This window comes from Fringilla coelebs, assembly GCF_963513975.1.
Source record: "Fringilla coelebs genome assembly, chromosome: 3".
Classification (NCBI taxonomy): Eukaryota; Metazoa; Chordata; class Aves; order Passeriformes; family Fringillidae; genus Fringilla; species Fringilla coelebs.
The window spans coordinates 33,201,916-33,227,431 of NC_140030.1; the positions used below are offsets into that span (position 1 = coordinate 33,201,916).

Genomic DNA, 25,516 nt, shown 5'->3' on the forward strand with positions numbered 1-25,516 from the left:
AGAAATCCTTCCTCCCCAAACCTTGGACCCTGGCCATGAGGTAAGAAGGTATTGAATAACATTTGGGTCTTGGACTTGCCCACACAGCTCCAGGCTCTGCACCCTCACAGCTACTGCAAAACATTAACCCTGTCCTTGGCTGAAACTTAGAAACCCTCACAATTTTTTTAATGTACCTTGAATTACCCATCTGTTACATCCCACAAAGGACAAATACTGCTTTCAGGGATCCCTCCAAACCTTGTGTTCAAGTGTGAAACAGTCAGTCATTAAATACTGATGATACAAGTTTCCTTATGGCAGAGATATGACACCTGGCACTTCCAACTGCCACTTCAAAGTTAAAATACTTACATGCTTCCTGAAGGTGCTCTGCAGATCACCACCTGCCCACGAAGACTCTTGCTACATATGTCTGAATGTGTGACCATTCTAATTTTAAAAAACATGTTCTAGAACTTGATACAGTGTCTTGGAGATTTCTCTGAGAATTTGACATGTAGAGAAAAAGTATAGGTAAGCATGACATTTACAAAGCACTTTTGAAAAATCAGAAATGTTAAGTGAATCAGCAGGGTAGTGTTTCACTGCACTTTAGCCAAGTGGATCTTTTGTGAAGTGCTTCCAATGGAATTCTGGCACTGAGCTGAATCTCCTAATCCGGTTGGGACAACAGAAGAATTTTGTGCCAAAATTACTAGATATTGTGCAATTACTTTAAGGACCCAACTTCTGCCCACCTTTTAACCATTTATTAAAAGAGCTCTCCTTAAATAAGCCTGTTCAGAGAAGTGTCTTCTGATGCTCATGCCTAAGTTAAAATCTAAGTAAAAAGGGTCATTCCAAGAGCTTCAAGTGTCTAGATAGGATTAGACAATCACTTGGTGATCCACACAAAATGATCAGAGTATATATATACACACACACACAGAGAGGGACAAGAAACTCATGAATTGAAAAAATGCTTACAAATAGCACTTTGATGATTCTGTGAAAGAGTTCAGATGGTTCAATTTCCCACAATCATACTTAGATTTTCAACAGTGTCCATCAGAAAGCAAATCAGAAGTAATGTGCAGGATTACCAAACACATATCACTGGGTAACACTAAGGACTTCCTTTCTCATTGTCTATAGCTTCTGTTATAGCCCTCTGCCTTCCATTACCAAAAGCAGAGCATTGATTTAAATTTTCTAACAAAACTAAGTTCATGCTGCAGAGAACAGCCTCCTCTTCTGTGGGTGTAGCAAGCCTATCATAAAAGTGTAAGTGACATTTATATCAGTGCAGGTCTTAACTCCTATTCTAGCTAGCAGAGACAGTTTTGGCAATCAAGCTTCAATTTTCAAGTGTAGATATGCTTGGCTTCTTTTTGGTTTTAATTTAAAAAGGCAACTAGAGACTTCTTCCCAAAGAATGAATAGAACGCCAGGCCAGGCAACAGTCATTTATTTATTGACTTGAACAAGCAAAAGGTATCCTCAGACGTAATGGCTATCACTTGAGCAATACAAATCAATGCTACCGAAGAACAGGGAACATCTTTTCTTTCACCCCTCCCATCCCAGAAGTAACAATAGAAACACCAGGACCCCTAGAGAAAAGACAAGGAGAAAAATCATAAAAGGTACTTAGAATAAGCTGCAGAGTTGAAACATGGACACTAAAAAAATCATTAGCTAATCCACCACATCACCACAATTACCTCAAAACCAGCTTTCTTTGTTCCACTTCCACCAGGTACCAAATATATAGCACTGTTTAACAGTGATTTCAATGTATTAACAACTGTCCTCAGCTGAAGAACAGTAATTACTATTTATATTAAATTTGAGGCTACAGATAGAAAGAAAGGTTTCCACAGACTACAGCGCACATTCATGAAAAGAGAGTGGGGAGAAACAAAGCTACTTTAAAATTACTGTACGTCTCTATCAACCAAGCAATTTGTTCTCTACTGATAGCTCACTGAAGACACAATATCCTGTCAGAGTATGGCAACTCTACTCACCCTGTGACAGTGTATCTGATGAATGTATCTATGAAGAATTTATCTGTAAGTCCCCTAAACTGTAGGCCACTGAAAATCCCAGTTTGCTGCTCCTGTGCGCATGGTTTTTAATCAGACATCAGCAAAAAAAAAAAAAAAAAAAAGCAAACACTGCATGCAAAACAACTGTTATTAAATCATTTAGTCTGCCTTGTAACAGTCAAAGATGTGAGCACGGCATTCCTCAGATCAAGAGAAAACATTAGGAGTCTTTAGTTTTGCGGGCAAGGAGACCTTTTATTTTAATCCATTAAAAGAACCCAAAATAGTCAGCAGGTGGCCACATCTATCCATGTTTCATTAAAATCACATAAAACCTAAGTACAAAAGCACCACTGATTATTGCTCTAGAAAAACTGCATGAAAAATTCCAATACACACAGTAAAAACATCACCATATGCACAAGACATAATTTCTTAAAGCAAGTGTATGGAATGCTGATCCAATTTTACACATACCTTGCAATATTAAGTTGATATTTATATTACTTGGCAACAATGGGAATTTCTAAAAGCACTGTTATGAGAAGGGAAATGTTCATATACAGTTTAATATGTCAACTATCATAGTCCTAAAAAAATTAGCATTTACAAAATACTTGATAAAAATATCTTTTAAAAGTTGTTCAAGAGGTACATAAAATCAACCCAAAATTTTCATGGTATTTCATTCATTCTTGTCACCTACAGATTCAGTTTTCTGAGCCTGTGGAGAAAAAAAGAAAGAAACTAAATTACTGTAGTGAAATGCTATTAGGTACCTAAATACCCAAGCTATCCTTACTCCTTGGATTTCTTACTTGCAACAGCTCCACACCTGTGTCCATAGGACATCTACGCAGCCAGAACAGTTACAGTCACACGCTTTTCTCGACTCATGGGTCCCAGCTTTTCAAAAGCAATACAAGCCTTACCTGTCAGCTTCCATGGTTCACACTGAAAAGCACCACACTACCACCTGTTCCTATTCACTGCACACATGCTGAATGCTCTACCGCACCCTTAACTTTCACTGTTTCAATCTGCCCTTTTACTGACAGTGTGCTGGGTGGGGCACCTCTGGATGTTGAAACACTAACAGTTGAGCGAGATGAGAATCTGCAATAACATTATGGGCAATAAAAAGAAACATTATGAACATGCTAACAATGTCTGAAAGGCTGAATAATTAAAAAACACTGATTCAATCAGCAGGAGGTATGTGTAGAAAGTACCTCTTCAGCTTTATTTTCACCATTTTCAGATGGTGTAGTACCTTCCTTTGCAGCTTCTTGCTTTTCATCCTTCTTCCCTTTAGCACCTTTGCTGGCCTTTGTTCCAGGTTCCTTCTGACAGAAGATTAAAAACATGGCCATAGACGTTGTGTGAGTAGCCAGAACCCTGCATCTTTATCAAAACAACTTTCACATGAACTAAACAGCAAGTCTTGGCAAGTTTCGTGTGCTGGACTGAAACAGAAAACCAGCTTAAGGCTACCTGGAAACTGTAAACTCACATAAGTTACACAGAGACTCAACATTTCTAGAAAATGGTGGTGTCTGCTTCTTTAGTTTTTCTGCTAATTTTTTCAGGGATACAAAACCCCACCAGACTACTTTGGTAGAGCTGTCGTATGAGGTATATCCAGGATATCTGTGTGAACACACACAATTACAGTATATTGAAAGCTTATTCAGCCAAACACCACAAACACCACACTGTTTGTGTAATTGCAGCACTACACTTTCAATAACTATAAAATATTAAATTAGATTTTAAAAATTAAGCTTTTTTGTTGGCTGTCCTTGTGTTACTTTGAAAACATCTGTGATGGTCATTCCATATCAATGAAAGAACCAGCCAACACACTAGGGAGACAAACTGATAAAAGTCCACCTGCAGCAACACAAAGCAAAGAATTTATCAAAAGGAATTATTCTAATAGCCCCAATTTCATTTTGAGTTTTGCTCTTAATTTCTATGTTGAAGTCTACTATTTTTTATAAATCCTTTCTCTATGTACTTATTTATGTTTGTGATCTAAAGGTTAGCAGAGACATAGGTTAAGTAGTTTAAGTGCAATGGGATAAAATTTAAATGGTATTGCATTTATTATCTTACTTGAGTATTTAAAGTCATTCTGATAAACACTGGATATCTTTTATGCAATCATTTGCTCCAAATTCTCCATGCAAATTGCAACAGTAGCTTTGAACACCTAATGTCTGCCTTCATTTTCTACCCTTCCCCACTGATGCCCATATAGGAGTGGGACCATGAGGAAAGAGCACCAGTAATCCCAGTTCCAGGGCAGCCTGAATTACTCCTTCACCCCTCAGCTTCAATGTTACATAGCAGCTTAATTTGGAAGCTTACAGTTGGTACGAGCATAGTTAAAACTCTTCACCTATGAAAGAACAAACTAAAAAGTTGACTTAGCAAATGCCTAACATGCAAGCTTTTAACAATAAAAATTATCTCAAATCTGCACCCTCTTTCATTGTTTACTAGCAAGTTCAGAGTACACACTTGCTGTTTTCTGTTGAGGAGACCAAAATTAATATACTCCTTAAAATGTGATCCAGTTAGGGCTTGGAAAAAAAAAGATCACTGTATTAAAAAGTTAGTTACAGTAATATCATAAAGGATTTGAGTCACCCAAAATAAGCTTCAAATGTCTTTCACACAACTTAGACTGGCTCCGTGACCGAGCTCATCCCACAGGTATGTGAAGCTACAGAAGCTATCACATTCCTTTCTTTATTAATACTCTTTTCAAGAGGGGAGCAGGATGGACTCAGCAAGACTTTACTGGTAATTTTATATGACAAATCAAACAGTGTTTAAAGTCAGAGTTTTACTTTCACATGTGGACTTCGTATCCTGGCACTTGCCCAACTGAGATGACAATAAAAGGACTTGAAAAATGGAAGTGTGAGGAGTGCTAGACTCAGTGTCCAGCATGGGAGCTTTTTTCCCCAATAAAGTAATTGCTCTTATTCAACATTCCCCTTAGGCACAAATAAATCTACAGTTTCTGAAGCACATTATTTATATGCAAAAATCCTGAAAAGGTATTTTAAACGCTAATAAGATTTTAATTTGACTGTAACTGGCCCAGAAAACCCAAACCATTCAATTTAAATATATTTAATTTCACCTTTAATTATAATTGTGCATTCTCAGCAGCAGCCAGGCTTCTAGAACAGATAAGAGTTTCTCAGTACAAAATGAAGTACTGCACCTCTAGACAAGGAAACAGAATGATACAGAGTAATCTCAAACGCTTTTGGAGAAATTGCTAGGTCTCAGGAGGAGTTTACTCAACCAAGCCTGTACTTTTCAGGAAAGGTGTAGTAAAGGTAAAAATTCTTCTTCAACTAGCAATTTTCACTACAAACTAACATGGTCTGCATATCAAACAGGCAAGACATTTTCTTTGGGCCAGTAATGAGGCCAGGAAGGGGTGGAACAGAAAGAAAAGAATGAGCTAATTTGCGATTTTTTTTTTCCAGCAAGGGGGGGGAGGCAGGGAGCTGCAGAGAGGGCAGGGAAGCTCATGCCTCATAAAAATAAAAAATTCTGTGAATTGAACTGTTTGCAACATAAAGAAGGAGTATGCTTCCTTACTATTGGCTAAAACAATGGTAACTAAAAAGAAAGAGTATTTACCTTCGTTGTTTTCCTTGGTTTGGGTTCAGGTTTTGGTGGAGCAGGTTTCTATAAAACATTTTCAGTTGCACAACATGTTAGACACACTACCAGGAGCCAGCCTCCTCTACACCCTGCCTCCCCCCACACCCTACACCTTCCCTTACTTCCTGCTCTACAGTATGCATCTAGAAAAAGTCTGAAAAACCTTACTGCACAAATGTACCCCCATCTCTGAACACACCTGTTTGCATTAGTTCACTCATCTAGAAGTGAAAGTAATTTGGGGGTCACTCTACAAGTAAAACACGGAGATTGGTAGTAACTATTAAAAAATCCCCCATCAGCTATATTCTAACAGTGAAGAGGAACTAAAACCAAGTACTAGCAAAGGCATCGAATGAAGTCCTTGAAACACAGCTCCTCCTCTTTTCCAGAGAAGCAGCTGCATTTCCACAACTAACATCAGCCTGCAAAATGAAATAAAGTCAAAACTGCACCTAACAGACAGTTTTGCAACTGAAGTGGGGAAATATATCTTTTGTCAGAACAACCTGAAAACCTGAAACCAAGAAAACAAAGATAACTTCATTACTAACATTCTTAAATACCCCTCGGCAAGAATAAAAATTGAACCAAGCAAAAGTTTGGTGTGAGAAACCATATGTGCTTAGAAAAGAATATACCAGGAGGTACTATACATACTTACAGCTGACAGTCTTGCTGATCGTCTTGTGGGCTACAGGGAGAAAAAAAAAAAAAAGTAACATTTTTACAGGCTTACAGGATTACAGGAAAAAGTATCCAAAGCAACATAGTATCAGTCATTCCATAGGACAGCATAAAATAATATTCATCTTTCAAAATATATGTCTATTGCCAAACACAATTCATATCTCCCTCACCTTGGACACTCAAAATTTTAAAGGGACAGAGTGATGTGAAAGTTAGAAATAAAAGTTGTGGAGGAATTATACTATCTAGACTGATGCCTCCTTGGGACTACCTAAAAACAGAAGTCAGACAAAATTAAGAGAGTAAAAAGCTGTTATATTTACTGAAAGCCTTCAGGTACATTTTGGGCAGATAAAGCCTCCCCAGGGGCTATACCTAAAATGGATGACAGGGCAGGGGTTTTCACACTTTTATAGGTCTGGTCCATTTGCATTTTGGGGGTTAATCTTCCAATTACACCTTCAGGTAATGAAGCAATTTACTCCAAGTTTGCTCCTTCCCAACTCACTTTTGTTTACATTTCTCCGAGCCTGAGACAGTGAGGTGTCCTTGATTTCCAGGCCTAGAGAGGAATTGTTTTGTCTGACCAAAATGGGAAAGTAGTAGCTGACAGCCTATATGGAGTTTAGGGTTATACACTAAAGAATTGCAGGATTACAAATATATGAAAAAATATAAAAGCTGAAATTCTAAGACATCAAAAGCTCCACACAGTTTAATACCTCACACACACACACCCCCCCTTTTACAACTACTTCTGAGTCCCTTCCTGGTCTGTGAAAGGTTCATAAATCCAGTAAGCTTGACTACCTGTGTAAAGGACTGAACCTTTTTCAGACCCACTTAGCATGATGTTTTTAGAATCTAGCAGATGTTACTTGCAATAGTGGGCACAAATCCCATCTGATTAACAGCTGAATAAAGTTAACATCCTTTTCTAGAGGACATCAGAGTGCTAAAATTTCAAAACATGAAACTAAGTCCTTCCACTTCCTCAGTTCTCCACACACTTGCTCAGAGAGTCCAGGTGCACAAAGACAGCTGCAGGATGAGAGAGAGAAATTATTTCTTCTATTTAAACACAAATCTCAAAAGAAAAGACTTGAGCCAGAAATTCTGCTTCTCTCCAGCTTTCTTTATCGCTTCAACATACTTTTCCTATTAGATTTCATTTAATCCTGCTTTTTGTCATAAATTTATTACTGAAGACTTAAAAACACTTCCTAGATTGTTCACAATATTTTTGTATTAATTAAAATTAATTTTTGTATTAATTAAAACAGATTCACCCACTTACACAGCATGGTTAATAAACTGAGCTGAAGTGTGGACTACTCAAAAAACAAGAATTGCACCTGTGGCCAAAATAAACAGACAACTAAACTGCAACAAATATCCAACATAACTCAGCTTAAAAAGAGAATGAAAAATACTTCTAATTACATATTAAGCATTTAAGTTGAGCTGAAAAAACATGGCTCGGCACATCCTGCAACAGGAAAAAGCCCTTGTTAATATCTGAAGAATGCTGTAATTTGTGTTCATTGGAGCCATTCAAGAATTCTTAGTGAAAAGCAGTAATGAATAGTTCAAATCCGCATCCAGCAAAATAGAAGTCAAAAAATACCTAGATATTTTCAGCTATGAAATATTTATGCATCATTAACAGCAAAAAGGTAAACTTCTCTTTTCTTGGCAATTTAGCATATCAACCACTTAGGAAGCAGCCTACCATTATTTTACAACAGGATAAACAAAACATCTCAGTTGCTCAGGTAATCCAAGAACCTCTAACTCAAGGTATCATCTTTTACCAATCTGCTTTCTTAACCAATTATTTCTATCCCTTTAACATTTAAAAACTGAAATGTTTTGCTAGCATCTACTTTTTAAAGGATAACATGTTGATTTAGAGAAGTTATAATTCTTTCCCCTACCTCCTGACTTTCTTATGACTTGCTTATCACAAGAAAGTCAGAATAAACCGTAAGGTCTTCAAAAATATTTGACAGCTAAATAATTTTAGTTCTCATTTGGAGTTTGTATGTATTTTTGTGTTATCTGATTATATGGAGGGAACCAGAGCCAAGTCAGCAAAGGCCACATTTGGATGTGCTTTGGGAACCTCTGTCCCCTCCAAACAGCTGTACTAACCCAGAAATTAGCAGCTCACCCAAGAGTCTGTTTGACACCAGCCCATTAGCAATCATCTGTGGAAAGAGTCTATGAAAAGGAGCAGACAGAACAGCTCTGTGCACTCTCCCACTGCACCAGCTTCTGCCAACTTTCCAACCTGGATATCATATACACATCATGTGTTTAAATAGTCCCCCAAGGGTTATTTTCTAGACAAATCTGTTTAATAATATAGTACTCATTTATACTTTCACTTTCCATAACATTTCATGTCAATGAGTTCCATAATGGGATTATGCACCATGTGGAAAACAAAAAGCAAAATGTTCCCCCTCTGCTGTCTCTCCTTATAACTTCTTTCCTCTTACTTCCATTAGATTCCTCTTGTTTACAGCTTTCATGAAGAGTAATTCCCTAACTGCCTTTCTTTGTGTTACTAATTATTTTATCACAACTCTACTACATAAAAGATGAAGAATCCTAGAAAAACTGTAAAACTGTGTTGTTTGTTTTTTAATTTGGGTTGTTTACCCTTTTTTTTAAAGCTGTTGTACATTCTCTAAACCACTGTACTTGGTATCTTTTTAATTCCATCATGGCCTCTATCAAGAGAGCTTCATTTAGTACTCCCTTATCTGAGACCACAAAAATTAATCTTGTGGTACACTGATGCTTTGTCCTCTGGCATTTTTTTCTATGTTCTAGTTACTTTCTGTTTATAACTACTGACATTTTCTAGTAACTATTCACTGTGATTTTACAATCTCTCCCCTGATTAACAGCTTCGTGACCACCACTGAGTCTTCCTCTCCCCGTGTATTAATTTTGCATTTCTCCATATTGAATTTCTTTTGATATTTTATCACTTGGTTATTTGTCAATGACATAACAGCCTTCTCAGCCTCTCTCACTTCTGACTACTCTGACAATTTTTGTAGACTTCAGCAAACTTTATAAATTCTTTACTACCTTTTCTCCTAGAGATCATTAACAAATATATTCAGCAGCAAAAGCCCCCCAAAAAAATTCCAACACTCCACTGATAGTCTTCTCCTGATGAAAATTAACTTTAACTCCTCCATTGTCTTCTCATAAGTTTATGAGTTTATAAGTTAGAAATTCTTAGAAAGATCCTCAATGCTAGCTAGTTTCTTTAAGATCTTGCTTGGGGAACATTATGAAAAAGTGCTTTTTACATGCAAGTAAACTATAGCACATGCCATTTGTTTACTTGCTATTTTCCTGATCAAATATGCTCCAAGATTTACAAAGAGAGCAATTAAATATTCCCCCATTCTTCTCAAGGTCCTGGTTTAAGTTTGTCTGCCACAAAGGAAGGCAACCTAAGAAAACAAATTCTCATAATTCTTTACCTGTTTTTTAAATTCACATGAAGGGCTATGACAAACAAACTAGTGAACTTTATTGTAGATACCAAGATATCACCAGCTGTCTTCTCTAACAGAATGTACTGTGTCCTTTAAACAAATCCAGTCAAAGAAAACACACAAATGTGTCAGCTGCTCCAGTTTAGAGTGTAGTATCTCAATTCAAGACACCCTCCCATCAGTCACTTAAGCTAAGAATAGTTTTGAAATAGACTGGCTGAGGTGTGTGCATTAACCCTCTTCTGCCAACCCACTAGGGACAGAGCAACAGTTCCAGACAGTAACATACTACACTACTACCACAGGATCCACCAGAATTTGTCTAGGAAAGCCCTAAAATTTTCTCAAATTTATTTGGTGCACCAATAAGTTGTATAAATCCTCAGTAAACCAAGAAAAAAACCAAGCCAGATAGGGTATAAATGTGGTTTACTGTCTTTATTCCCACTGAAAACAGCTCACCAGAAGTGCCAGAGAAATGCATAATCTTCTGATATACATGACTGCAAATCTCCAATTAAATAATTACATGCCAAAACAAATTCAATATATATATATACTTGCCTCTTGTTTAGTTACTTTTGCTGCATCCTTGCCTTCAGCACCCTCTGGAGACTGAAACAAAATATTAAATCAGTGTTTTTATTGCAGACTTAAAAGCACACAGACAACAGCAAAACAAAGATTATGGTGAAGACTGACTGCTCTTTCATTTGCAACAACTTAAAGCAGCCTGACAAATCTGCATTTTTATGTACAAGCAGCATTGTACTCAAACCACTCTCTTTACAAACCAACTGAGGACTGAGAACCAGGTACATACATATCATATCACACACCACCTCTCAGTCTCCATAGCCCATTAGCTTTAACCCATTAAAGCATCCACAGACTCCAGTGGAAGCTCCATCTCATCAGCTGCTGGCAGCACAACAGTAGGAACTGGAAATTGGAGGCTTTCTCTACGATGGCTTTTGAAATCCCCAAGAAATTTAACACATTTTTTCCCAAACATGAATTTAACCTGTTATGAGACGCAGTGAGATGAACCAAAAAAACACAGCATGACCGAAATGAATGATTTCTTTACCTCCTTTACTCCTTTTTCCTCTCAGCCTCACTCAGCTGGAAGTTTTAAAAGTATCCTTACATCACATCTCACCTCCTCCATCAGCAGAGCATAAAACAGTAAAATACTGAGATATTGACAGGAAAGCTTGGGACAAACATGCATCTTCTTAAGAACAAAATATCAACTTCAATGTTGCAAAACTAATCTTGCATAGGTACTAGAAAAAGGTTGGTTAAATCAAAGAAGGCGGGGCAGGTAAAAATCAAGCTTCTCTTTTGTTTACAACTCAAGATGTGCAACTTCACATTTTGCAAACATTTGTGTTTCTAGGCAGGAGCAAGCAATTCCTGGATAAAGAGCAAGCAGCAGCAGTTAGAGGAGAACTACAAGAATGGCATGTTTCAAAAAGGTATTTTACAGGCAGCAGAGAAGGCAACTTGGTTGTTGTTTTGTTTTACAATCAGTAAGGAAGCAGGCTAGTTATCTTTTCCCCTTTCTTTCCATTTCAATCTTAATTCAAACTTCCTCACAGATTTTGACACAAGATGTCTCAGAGCTAGAGAGCTGTGGTTTGGAGCAGAGAAAATGACCGGCTCGTTTGCAGCAGTGGACCAGTGCCTTCTCCTGGCACTGGGCTCTAACATACTTCGAGAAAGACATCCCCCCACCAGGGAATAAAACGTGGCTTTGTTACTGTGCACTCTCCCGACAGAAAGGAAGCATGCCACAAGAGCAGCTGCTTTAAAAAAAAAGCCGAGGACTGATCATGTAAGTAGCTTGAAAACAGCAGGAAGTTAAGCAGCATCACACAGCATAGAGCAACTCAGAATAGCAACAGGCAGGCATCCAAAATGGAGCCTGACTGTTCCCTATGCAACTGCAGCCTCACCAGTCACCTGCAGGATCATTTCAGGTTTGCATTTCCAAAAGTCTTTCAGTTTGGTTACCAAGGAGTTACTAACTACAGCTTGATGTTGTGACGCTGGGAGCATCAGAAGTCAGAAAGAAAACAAAAACAAGCTGTTCCATTATTCCTGTCAGTAACAAAGTTCTGCATTCTACAACTTTGCTCTTCGACTCACAATACAGGATATGCTCTGGGTAGAGCTTTTCTGTTGTCCATGAGTTCATAAGATGTTTCTCCCATATGAATTTTCTCAATTCTAACAAACTTGTGCTGCACCCTTTCCCCAAGAGGGAGCTCACATAGCATCCTTCCTGTTCTAGGCAGAACCTACTTATATGGAAGTTCTCAGAGATTTTATCATCTTTTCCTAGCAGTGGTCAAGAAACTTTAGATTTACAGGGGTAGGTTCAGAAAGATGGCATGATCCATTTCCTTTGGAAGCCAAGCTAAAAAACTCTTCCTAAGCTAAACAAAGTTGACTGGCACTCCACAATCAGGCTGGTTTACCCTGCTTCACTTTTAGGAATCATAGAGCATTGAGAGAGGGCTAAATTATCCCAAGATGGCACTGCCACATGCCAATAGCCTTGCAGAAATTGCACAAGAGCTAACTCTCCACCTGCCATACTGCACAGTTAGCACACAGTAATTTACCCCATTCTCTTTAACACTTACAAAAGAGGATTCTCCCACATTTCTGATAGACAGGACAGTTTGATTTTAGATGCCAATACTACTGCTAGACAACAGATTAAAAAAACTGTTCATGAGGCTAACCACGGGGCGGGGGGGGGGGGGAATCATATTAAAATACTCTTAATGCAACCACAACTCTGTATACTAACTACTGTGATATATTACATAACATACATAACATACTTCAATTAAGTTAGATAATTTATGAGCTCAGCATTGGTCTCTCCCAGCCCTCCCAAGTTAGAAAATCCGACAGCAACTCTGAGGGCCACATAACTTTTCTCCGTGCAGAATAATAGTAATTTCAGTAGTGTGAACAAGCAGCAAGGGGTTCTGACATGCTCTCATTTCCATTTCTGACCCGCTCCCTCCTCTCTGCAATCTCTGCAAGTCCAGGCCTTTGGTGGCTGGGCTCATCCTCCCAGCCCTGGCTCCCCACTACGCCGGCAGAGCTGCGTGGGAGGCCATGTCATGGGTAAGGTAATTGATCCAGCTGAAAAATAGCCTGCTGCTCAAACAAATGCATAAATATTACAATATATAGCCAAATTATAACTATATAGTCTTCCCTGCTCCGGCAGAATCATTTCACTGCACAGCTGCACAAACAATTGAGTCAGTACAACAGACAAGAATGCAGTGGCACGGGGCAGCTGCGGGCAGCCTGGGACTCCATCCACTCTATGTATTGCAGCTGACAGACACACCAAAAAAATACACGTCAGATATGGCTACAATGTATTTGCTAAAAGAGGAACAGAAACTTATTTTCCCCTCCATGAGTTCTGATGAGTCCCAGCTGATGTAGCTCTTCATACCAGTTTTTGCAATACTTTCTCCTCTCCCCAGGGAAAAGAGAGATTTATACACAAGTGGATTTGCGCCAAGCATAGTTCCCGAAGAACTTGGCATGCCACAAGCAGAGACTGTCTGCACTCCTATCTGGAGTCACAGGACTTTTATGTAGATACCACCAAAACCATAAAGCCTTTGCCCTTAACTCTTCCACAGGAACCCTTCCCCCCTTTTTTGTCCTAGTGACAAACTACTGAAGAACCTCTGGTTTCAAAGTAACAAAATGTACTAAGTAACCCCTCCTCTTGGCACATTTTTCCTCATGACCTAATGCGATGGCTCACCATACTTCACATGAGATCCCAGCCCCATTAAAATGCACCTTGGATACTGTGCTGTACATCCTAAACCAGTCAGGAGCAGGAATACCCACACTGCAAGTTTTGTGCTGCAAAATCCAAGACCAGTACAAGCCCTGAACCACTTGACAAAGGCAGCACTCCAACCTTAGTAATTCCTCAGCTGAACTGCATCATATGTCTGTATTATATTTACAAAGCAGTCCCTATAGGTTGCTGTGTGTGATACTGTATGGATGCCTACAAGAGGCAAAACATAAAAAAAAGCAAATAAGGACACAGACAACAGTGATTTTTTTTTTTCCTCGTGGAGGCACACACAAGGAAAGAAGATGACTGGCCATCTCTAAATAGGCTTTTGACATTTGAACTACAAGGAAGTTTTAGGTTCAGATAACCACACATTGTGTCACATCTCAATTAGCACTAAATATTGGCAATAAGATTGCAACTTAAGCTGCAGCTAAGCTTTGCAAGATCTGTCACAGCTGCATAACTTTCAAGCCATAAGACTGTCCATCAGCAATTGGCTTTTTTTCCCCACTTTTACCCCAGCTATTTTTAAGAGCAATCTAGAAAATTATTTTTAGTGGATTGGAAAAAACAAAGGCTAATTAATAGATGGTGGAGAATGCTAAAAAAACCCTGAAGGAATATTAACATTGAGTTTATTTGTATACACAGCTCTTTCACCAGCTGTGAAGTATACATAATAAGAACCAGTGTTTCCACACACCAAAGCAATACTGCAGTATCTGCAATGCCAACATCATTACAGAACTGTTAGGTTGAAAAGAGAAAACTAGACAACTGTTTTAAGCAAACATTTAACAGAAAATACAGGTCAATTTCCTGTTTTTACTGTTCTTAAGGCAAGGCTACTTGGTACAGATGCACCACAAAAGAAACATAAAGCTTCATTTTTTTTTTTACACCAAAACCCTGAAATATAAGCTGTGTATAATGAGAATACAGGAACCAAAAGCAGTGAAGCCACTGATGTCTTTTGAGCAATCCAAAGATATGCATTTGAAATTGCAATGTCCAGCTTCTGGATGAATATTTTGAATATTTTGTTTGCACTATTATGAATGGATTTATTATAAAAAAGTATATTAAAAAGTCTGAAAAATGAGAATACAAGTAGGTGAGTAGTAACAGTCAGCAGAAGGTCGGTATAAAATTAAATAGATGGTTCATTCTCTGAAGGATTTTATTACAAGCCGAAACTCAACACCTTGGCTCTGATGGGAGAGAAATTAGTCCTTTTATATCCCCATGAAAACAAAACAAACAAAAAAAGCAGATAAAAATTTCATTCTAACTACCAGATTAAGAAGTTAGAAATTAGAAAGGCAGAAAGCCTTAACTGTCCTGGCACATGAGCATTCTGAATAGCATTTCCTCCCTTCTTTGCAAGCTGTTTGGTTCAGCCACATCTTGATACACTGCCTGCAAGGGGATTTGCCCATAGATTTCCTGGCTCACTCTTGCAGCTGCAATTTCCATGATGTAATGCTTTTGGTCGTTCCTCCTACAATTTTTTTCCCCAACCAAAATAAGGTGAAAGCTTGAAAAAAAAAAAAAAGCATGTTGTAAGAGGAGCAGATGCATCAAGTCTGAAGTCTTTTTCAGGGTTTATTGCACTCTTTCCCTAAATTTTTTCTACCCGTCATTTGTTTTTAACTATGCATTCCACAAAATTTAATGCCATGAATGGTTTCCCCATACATGCTATATCTTCTAATTATTTATCCTCAGAGCAGCTCTGAATTTTGAGCTAGTTCATAAATGTAATTAAAATGCTATTTATTTCTTGGTTTAGATTAATAAAGACTAATTTAACACCAACCAACTCCTGCAATACCCTTCTAACTATTGTTTCCTCATTTAGCTCCTCCAGCATCTTATCATTAACCTTTGTTTACAACGAGTTCTTTGATCTGTTTCCAGTGGATAGAACAGTGCTCACTGCCAAGCAAATGTGAATTAGCTTTGCAAGGAAAATTAATTCCCCCTAATAATGCTTTAAGAAATCAGGTAGTCTTCATACGACACAGCTTCATTTCTTTTTCCTACCAAAAGTCAATCCTGGATGAGGAAAAAACTATGCATGCTGCTACTCAAAAAACCAAAACCAAACCAAACCAAAAAAAAAAACCCCACAAATATAAACCATTAAAAAAAAAAATTCTGCCAGAACCACAAGGGAAGTACAGCGTAAAACGGTTTAGTGGAAGGCTGGATTTTTTAAATACTTATCCAAAATTATATCTGTCTTGCTCTCTTCCAAGAAATGAGGTTGGGTTTTCTTGTATATTCATGTAAGCAAGTCTTTCACAAAAAAACCCTCAAAACATACAAAACCAACTACACAAAACCCCATGCTGCTTAAGTATTTATTCTTTAAGTAGATATTTTAATATTTTTGTTAATAATTATTACCATATTATAAAATGCCATTTTTAGAATTTAAATTTCTGCATCTTACATCTATTAAGAGCAGAATACTTACTTAATTTTCTAGTTCTTTGGGGGAGAATGTCAAGACCACAAAGATCTGAAAAGATGAATAGTACTTAAAGGTTTAAATTTAAAGACAAGCATTAATATCCATTGTATTAATATGCTAATTACATGTTAATTGGGAAAAATCAGGGGAAACAGTTCCTGATCAAGGTTTTCACTCCTGCTAAAAGATTCAAGCCAAGCCGAGTGACTTGTTAACATGCAATGCATTTTCAAAGAATATACAAGAAAATAAGAATACAAAAAGCCTGGTCATAAATAAAATCAGTAGAAGCAGAAAATACATTTTATTAAAATCCTTAATTTTTAATTCTTAAGACAGGTGACTTCTGTGAGCCTTATGCGCTTCCAGACAAGACAGCAAATCAAATTAGAACTGGGGTATTTCCAGATAACCAAAACCAGACAGAATAAGTACTTTTCCAGAAGAGGAAATTCCTTCATTGTAGATTGAGGTTCTGCTATTCCCACTGAAAAGAGGGTCAAAGACCGACAAATATAATTGAAAATGCATTGCATTTTTGCAAAATTCATTTTGAAAACACACTGCATATTTGATAGGACATTTTAAAAAATCTCACAACTGGTTTGGCTTTTATTTTTCCTTCTAAGTTTGTCTTCCCTGAAGTCAGTTTTTGAACATGACATCTACCTATGGCAAAATGAAAAAGTAAGAGCAGTTTTTAGAGGCTCAGACTTAAAAAAATATATGGCATTGTAATTTAAAATTAGACACACAGTTCACTTTTCAGACAGTGAAGTAATCAGGTGCATTTTGAAAAATACAGATCAGCCATGGGAGCAGAGAGCACCGAGCGTTTGAAATTGTTCAGCTACCCCTGAACACCAGATGTGAAAATTCAGCTAGGTAGTGAGTAGGTTCTTGTCTCTATATTTGCTTAACCATTTTTTTGCCACCATAAAATAAAAAGGTAGATTCAAAAAAAAAAAAAAAAAAAAAAAAAAAAGATGGATGAAATCCAGTCCTTAATATTACTTCTCTAACTTTCAAAGCTGATGACAGTTCTCCAAGTGAGATGAAGCTGCTGAACTCATCCAAGTCTACATATAGAGGCAATTTTTAAAACCTTCAAGATTATGTTCCAAAATCTGTATTTAAATAGAACTGATCAGATTTGCAAAGTAAAACTAGCACACAGTACTTCTGAAAAAAAAAAATCTAAAAATAGAAATTACATTTAGATAATTACTTTCAATAACAACTGATTCCCTAAAATAGCCACCTCTGACAAACAAAAATACTGTGAAGGACTGAAAAGAGGTGTTTAATTCCTCTTCTACCAGAGGACATTACAGTGACAAAAACCACAATCATCTAGAAAAAGGACCTTTATTGTTGTTGTTTCTGTTAACTGGTACTACAGAACATCAAACCTCTGAGATGATGATAGCAGGTACCAAAATCACAACTGGTACAAAGTCTTAGATACACCCATCTCTCACATCCCTGTCATAATTACAGCTGTGGTTAAAAGCCATATTGCTCTATTATAACAGCCAGAATGAAGAGCTTCACAGGCAACCAAAATGCAGCTTCAAGAGAAGAATAAATTAAAATGTCTCCAAGCGGGCACAGGTGGGATCAGGAAGAAATGATGCAGTAGAGGTAAAGGATGATTTCCTTCTACAAACAGACCACTGACACATCTCAACTCTGCTTGAGAGGAGCAAAATACTGCAGAGGTAAAAATGTCCTTAGATCTTCATTTTCAATAATGGAGCTACTATTAACTCAGGTAGCATTAAGGCAATGGAGAACGCTACGTGAGATAGCAAACATAGCAACAGTCCCAACAAAGCTGGCAGTGATGGGAACCTACACAATCCTTTTCTGCAGACAGATTCCAACATTCTTAGGGAACACAGCATTTTTCATTTGCAGCTTTCTCTGTTACCAAGAACACCCACTCTTTACTATTGGAAGGCAGGAGCTGTATCTCCAAAAAACTGGTAACTTCCAAAGACACCAATAGGGTAAAAACTCATAAAATAAAAACCAAGCCCAATGCCTCCTCCCTCTGGTGCTGCAAGCATACCATCTGAGCACTAAGTTGCTCTGATTATTCTAATGAATTAAAGAATACTCCTCTAGAAACTCTGAGTTAGGGACAATCAAATCAAAGATGAATGCCTGGCTGCTGCAAAGAAGCATTCTGCCCTTCCCCACCTAATCATTCCTGCCAATTCCAGCTTAACTCTTTGTGTCATGGTATGGGAAACCAGATCAGCAGTCAGGTCTGCCCAAAAACTACCTCAAACAAATATGATATCCCACAGGTTAAATCAGAATAAGGACAGGAATGGGCATCTGGAATTTCTGCTTCTGGCCTATATATGCCAGCCTGAAGTATCTGGTGAACTGCTGTCGAAACTGTGAAGTCCCACACTGCCAATTTTGCTGACAATAAAATTGGTATAAGACCGTACCTCTTTCCCACATGTAGCCAGCTGCTCATCCCCAGCCTACTCCTTTCTAATAGGTTACCACACATTCATTGTGCCACTGTGCACCACTCTAACTTGGATCACTAAAATGACCCAGAATTAAAAAAAAAACAAAACCAAATCCAAATCATGTTCAAACCTGTTCAGCAGACGAGCCTTAAGAGTCATGGCCTGAAAGGCCCTTCCAGCATACTGAAACACCTTTTTGGCTACTGGACCATGGGATAAATCACAGTGGTAGCTTAGTGCAGGTAAAGAATGGGAAGTAGATGGTGGCCATGATGATCACACCAAGTGTCAACTTCCAAGAAAAATCTCCTGATTTGGTTTATTTACACTCTAGGCAAAAGGCAATGTTACAATCTTGTCAAGCAAAATTTGACTTCATACAGCTTCTCTAAAGGAATGATACACCTTGGAACACGCCATTCTTATATACAGCTACTGTTTGGGTATAAAACAGCAGAGAAAGTGAAGTTTTCCAAGTATCACAGAAGAAAAGCAACCTTAAACTAAATAACGCATAGGTATATTCTACTTACATATATAACTACATTCCATTTAGACACAGGGCTTTTTTTTTTTTTCAACTTAACAATACTGATACTCCAGCACACAAAAGAACATTGCCCATAACTGAGTGCTGAACTACCATATATAGAAAGATGACATACACCTAGTCAGTTTTGAAGTTGATGACTTACAAAGATTCTACTACTATGCTTCAATGTGTCCAAGAAGCATGAAAAATATTTTTTAATCATTCCAACGTGAAAACCTTGGAATTTTTAGATTGCCCATGAAGTCCAATGGTATTTTAGTCTAAGAAGAAAATTTATATACATTGCCATCAATTGCTTATAAATTAGTCAGATCTTTACAGACTGGTATAAAATGATCAGAAATTTTTTAGATCATTAAATCCTTGGTCAATGACCTTTTAATTTCCATATCTGAATAACAACAACAATAATAATAGCTAAGATTACATAATTAGCTCTAAGCTAAAAAGTCTCTAATATAAAACATCAAAAATATTTGCTGCATGTATTTAATAGCCCTGTAAACTTCATTTACTGCAATTTGTCATAGCAGCATTGCTGAAGCATGTTTTTTCTTCAATGCCACTGAACACTGCTACAATGCTTTGTATCCAAGAATTTCACAAGCAGATAAAAATTTTTTATATTTTCTGCTTAATTTTTCTACAAAAGATGAGCTCCTTTGAGTCAGTCTGGTCAACTGACTTTGTTGGCCTTCTTGAAGTAGGCCAAATAGGCAGTTTTCAATTGCTTTTAAACACCTCAAGGTTTAAAATTCTACAATAGTTACAAATCCAGTAAAATTTCTAAAATTATTAGTGGCAAAACATCAGTCTCCCTTCTACTACGAGGCTCTGGCAATCTTTAAGATGCTCTGGCACATCTGTTTTTGTTTGTCTTGCTTGAATTTAAAATGCATCTCTTCACAGCAATCATTTTACCTGTCCCTGCAAGGCATGCTGAAGGTGGAAGTCCACCTGAGGACTCTGCTGACACATGAGACAGAAATTTGTTAAAGTCAGGGGATGTCAGTGACAGATGCAAAGAAAGGCATCTTCTGCTGCTGCTTAGCCTGTTCTCCAGTAGTTACTGAATAGTCTAGGAGTGACCCACCAGAACATGTGGAAAGAGAAACTGCCTTTTTCAGAGCTCTGACTTTTGCTTTTAATTCTCGTGGACAGGGAGAAAGAAGAAAGCAGTCAGCACGAAGGCAGAGTGAGTCCCAAGTTAAAATGTGGAGGAAGAAGTGGACAGAAGAGGAGTAGGGAGAGGGCAGCAGCCAAGACATCTGGATCTGGTAGTGACTCCCTTTTCCTTTCTATTTTATAATCACCTACAGACTGTGAAATGAAATACAGAACCTCCCCCATTTCTATGTCTCACTGCTAAAACAGAGACTCCCTTGTGTTCTAGGATAAACTAAAGAGCAGCTTGGCTACACAGAAAGAGCTTCCAGCCCTGGTGTTGAAACAATTTATTGGGAAAATGCAGGTCCCCACAACATCACTGGAGCTTCTTTCCTGTCAAATAGCTTCAAAATGAAGAGAACCTTTGAAAAAAAATCCACCATGTTACATACAGTATATGACATTGAGGCAGACTGAATCACACCTGAAGTATCAAGACATGGAAAGGAATGTGAAATGGAGCTGCTCAGAACTTGAGTATACTTCATACTGCTGCACCATGAACATAAACTCAGCTGCTACTATGCTTTGCACAAACCTAGTCTTTATTCTACAGACCAAAGAGCAACAGCAAGATCATTCAGAGATAAAGCAAAAAAGAGCTGTCACCAGCAGGACCTCAGCTTCATTACTTAATTGTCTGATCACATACAAGATGCTCCAACAAAATTTTAGAGAACTGGTTACTATTGCAAGTTCCTCAGTCTCTATGTACACAACACAAAGCAAGAAGACAAATTTGGCAAAGTAACAACAAATGTGCCACTCAAAAGTGCAGAAGGTGCTTATTAGTGGGAATAAAATGCCAGGACAGACATCTTAACCTGAGAATTCAAGATAAAGGGACCATTCCAACAACTAGGCAATTTATTTCTGTGCTTCATTTCCCCTATTGGTGGATAAATATGGTTGATATTCTCGTGGAATATTCATGACACTTCAGAAATAAAAATTCAAACACATAGAAGAATTCCATAAAGAGAACTCGGTTTAGGTCCAGACAAAAAAGCATAAGGAGAATTTAGCAGCTCTAGGTTAGTACCTGTAAGAACATGCATTTAACCCCAAAGGTTAGAAAATACATTCATTAGATACCTAGTTGGAAAATGATCAGTAAGGGTCTCACAAAAAAATCAATCACATGATCATGTAACTAAAGGCACTATGATAAGACAATAATGTGGTCCCTTCTGACTTCTGCTAAAGAAGCAGCATTACTAGCAAAATATTCAGCAGGTTTGTTTTTCAGCAGTAAATATAACCAAGTACCTTTGACTTTAAAGAAAGTGAATTTGCATAGCAGAAGAGGAACCTGTCCCAGATGGTCTCTAGTATATCATCACAGCATCAAATGTACTGCAGAAACTACATTCCTGACTACAAGGAACCGGCAAATAACCAACTGAAATGGCGAATTAGACCACAATACTTTTTTGTTTTCTCTGAAACAATAACAATATTCAAAGATGGCAAATGATAAAAAAAAAAGAGATGACTTAAGTTGCACTTAGTCCTCATATCTAAGCCAACTCCAAGTGTTCTCCAAAACAACAAGTGAGATGCAGGCAGTATTGCATATATTCAGATTAAAACACAAGTTGGGTCATTTCAGAGTGCAATCCCCACTAAACAAAAGGCTCCCCATCCAATACTGGACAAGTCATCACCTGACCTATTATGTCCCTCAGACATGATGCACATTCAGGAGAAGTGTCATTCATCTTGATGTCTGCTTAGACACTTGTATGTGACCATACTACGATTCTCCTTGTCACCAGGTACAGAATGGCTCTTCATCCTTTTATGGAAAACACTGAGATATTTTTACTGGGGCTGTTTCAAGGTCAAGGAGTTTGTCAATATGACCCAAGAGCAAATTCTACAAAGACAAGTGAAAAGCAAAACACCCCAACTCATTTCAAGGCATTCTTTCTAGCAATACCACAACAAGCATTCTGGTTTATCCCACACTGGGATGCCATTCTTCTTAAGAAAGGCCATATTCGCACCACAACATGTCATTACAACAGATGAAGGGTACAGAAATCTGACAGGAGCAGTCCAGAGTTCAATCCCTTTTTGCTGTAGCACAGCATTTAACACCATCTCAACACAGAGTATGTTCTTCCTTTTCTCTGTGACCCTCAAGCGATGAGTAATGATGCCCTGATGCCCTATGCCTCAGCCCTCTAGAGAAGGGGAGGCAGCTTACACTTTCTTGTTTATAATATTCATAGAGAACATAGGGCCAGGGACTTAGCAAGTGGCTTGAGTTTACACAGAGATGAGAAACATTAGAGATGAAAAGAAAAGGAAACAAAAAAGAGCCAGCCAGCTTAGATAACTACAGATACACAAAAATATATACAGGTGGATTTAAGCCCTTTCTGCAATATTATTTATTTACCTATCCTTGTAACAGTGAAAATTTATCATTTTGACTTTTGATGTTTATTTCCTTACAAAATTTTCCCTGTTAGAAGCCTTTTTACAAGTTAGAAATTTTAAGAGAAGAACTGACTATTAGTTGTATGTGATGGCCTTGTCTCCATGTCAAAATTGGCTGGTGTAATTATTCAGTTACTGCTGCATCACCAACTTCTCACTCTGCGGATGTTATTCTGGAATAAAACTGACTATTGTAAAATACTACAATTACACTTTTCTTAAAAAGCAAAGCCATTAATCACACATTTCCAGGAACCAGTGCTTCCCAAAACCTACACTTTGTATATAATCTTTAAATGTAAACCTTTACCAATACAATGCTAACCAAAATAAAATTTACTACGCTGTTAAAACTCATCTCCATTGCTCTCATCCCATATGCAACCTTTTTATTACTTATTTTAAATAACCTTCTAGAAATGAGACATTTTCTTATGGACTTACTACTGAAAGGTAGTTTCCCTTAATAAACATTTCACAACAGACCACAAAAATCTACAGGAGTATCTTTAACTCTACTTGCACTTAGGACAGCCTGAAACATCTGTAGTGTAAGAATGCAGAAGAGCAAAGTAAACGGGGCAGGAAGTTCACAAGGCTTCAAAAGTTGGGGGGATCCTGTGAACACAAGATAATTTTCTAGTTTCTCCTGGCGACAAGCAAGACCACTAAAAGCACAGAAACACGCAAGGGTGCAATGACAGAAGAGCAAGTGGAAAAAAGGCCCATCATTCACTGACTTCAAGCCCACTTATTCCAATCAACCCCAGAGTTGTATCCATTTTCAGAACCGGAATCAAGCCCTCGACTACAAATTAAATAATTCAGAAGCATACTGGACAATTTGACATTTTGATACCTCCCATAAGGAATAAGCAAAGGACAAGCAAACACCAAGTCACCTGGAAGGCATCATCTACCTGTAACTTTATTAAAACAGATTTCAGCCCCAGCCCATAAACGGTGTATTAGGAGGTAACAGGTGACATTTGGGAAAAACACAAATTGCCTTGCCTCGGTTGACCTAGTTAAAATTAAAGGACTGCAGCTATAATTTTTTTGTCGTTGCATGTATTAGTGTCAAGCCTCTCGTTACACTCTGCTAGCGCCTAGGAAGGCAGGCGGCAAGTTCTCGACGAGGATCTCCAGCAGCAGGGCCTCCCTCCCTCAGGGCCCTGCAGGGCCGGAGGGGGCCGGCTGCCACCCTCCGGGCTCCGCCGCCTTCTGCCAGCGCCGGAGCGCTCCCGGCGGCCGCGCAGCCCCGGCTCCGCTTCCAGCGGGCACGGGAGGCACGGAAAAACCCCCACACCACCGAGCCCGGCCGCTCGAGGGCCGCCCAAGTTTCTCTCTCTGGGGGAAGGCGGTTTCACGGCCAGCTCCCTCCCGAGGAGCAGGCTACCCGCCCCGAGGTGCCCGGAGAGCAGGAATCGGACGGCGGCGGGGCCCCCTCAGCCCCGCACGGCTCCCCCGGCGCGGCGGGGGCCGCGGGCGCTCCCTCGGGAGGCGCCGCCCCCCGCCCCCGGGGGCCCTGCCCGGATGGGCGCCGGAGTTGGTACATACGGGTCTGCCGCGGGAGGCGAGGAGAAGGGTGTAGTTTGTTTTAAACATGGCTTGCCTCTCCCCTCCTCCCTTTTACTCGGAGCCATCGCTCCGGCGCGGCGGGAAGCGGCGGCGGCGGGATCCGGCCGCCCCGGGTGGGGGCTGCCTCCTCCCCGCCGCGGCGCCGGAGTTTGCGAGCAGGAAACTCCTCCCGCGGGGGCCAGGGGCGAAGCCGCAGCTGCTGCAGCGCTTCTCCCCGGCGGCGGAGGGGGAGGAGGAAGGTGGGGGCTGGAGTTGTGACAGCGACTTCGCCCCCCGGGGAGCGGGGCGACACCGCCCCGCGCGGCACCGGGAAAGTAAACAGGCGGCGGGGAGCGGCGGGGCGGGGTGTGAGGGGGCTTGCAACAGGCAGCAAAATGCCCGGGCTCGGGAGCCATCCGCGAACCCCGGCACGGAGCGGCGGCGGGAGAGCGGCAGGAGAGCGGCGGGCGCCCCCGGCCCCTGACGCGCGTCTCACCCGCCGGCCGCCGCTCGGCCCCCCCCAACCCCACCCGGGGAGGCAGGACCCGCCGCACACCCGGGGCGCCTCACCTTTCTCTTCGGCATAATGTCCCTGCTCCGGGCCGCCAAAGTAAAGCGACCGAAAGAAGCTCCGGCAGAAGCGCGGGATCCGCCCGGCGGTGGCGGCGGCAGCGGCGGCGACACCGGCGTGGCTGGTGCCCGCAGCTGTGCCCGCGCCCGGTGCCCGCCGCGCCGCCCCGCCGCCCCCGGCGCCCCGGCAGCCCCCGCCGCCAGCGCCCGCCTCGCCGACGGGGCGGGCGGAGCGGGGCGGCCGCGGCTCCCGATTGGCTCCCCCGGCGGCGCCGCGCCCCCCGCCCCGGCGGCAGCGGCTAATCACGGGCCCGGGATTCTCCATCAGCCGTCGGGAAGGCGAACCAGGCGGAGGTCTGGGCGCGTCGGGCAAGTTGCGTGCGGTGAGCTGCGAACAGCATCCGCTCGTAAAGCTCTGCAGTGGTCCTCGTACAGGTGCATTATT

At 40.0% G+C, this 25,516-nt stretch overlaps 1 protein-coding gene across 2 annotated transcripts; it reads right to left on the bottom strand.

The window, feature by feature from the left end:
* Positions 1-1,435: 1,435 nt before the first annotated feature.
* Positions 1,436-25,283, bottom strand: HMGN3 (high mobility group nucleosomal binding domain 3). 2 transcript variants are annotated; one of them, XM_084202316.1, is made up of 6 exons: positions 25,072-25,283; positions 10,505-10,555; positions 6,391-6,420; positions 5,703-5,750; positions 3,307-3,379; positions 1,436-2,757 (listed from the first exon to the last, which is right to left on the bottom strand). In XM_084202316.1, the coding sequence occupies exons 1-6, from the start codon at positions 25,084-25,086 to the stop codon at positions 2,744-2,746; spliced, it is 231 nt and encodes a 76-aa protein (XP_084058442.1). In that variant the 5' UTR covers positions 25,087-25,283; the 3' UTR covers positions 1,436-2,743. The 2 variants fall into 2 exon arrangements, with proteins under 2 accessions (XP_084058442.1, XP_084058441.1); XM_084202315.1 differs by having other exon boundaries at positions 3,266-3,379.
* Positions 25,284-25,516: the final 233 nt, after the last annotated feature.

Coding starts and splice junctions, on each gene's coding strand:
- HMGN3 (XM_084202315.1), bottom strand. Junction 6,421..10,504: donor CAAAAGTAACTAAACAAGAG/GCAAGTATATAT, acceptor TTCTCCCTGTAG/CCCACAAGACGATCAGCAAG. Junction 3,380..5,702: donor AACCAAGGAAAACAACGAAG/GTAAATACTCTT, acceptor ATCTTCTGTCAG/AAGGAACCTGGAACAAAGGC.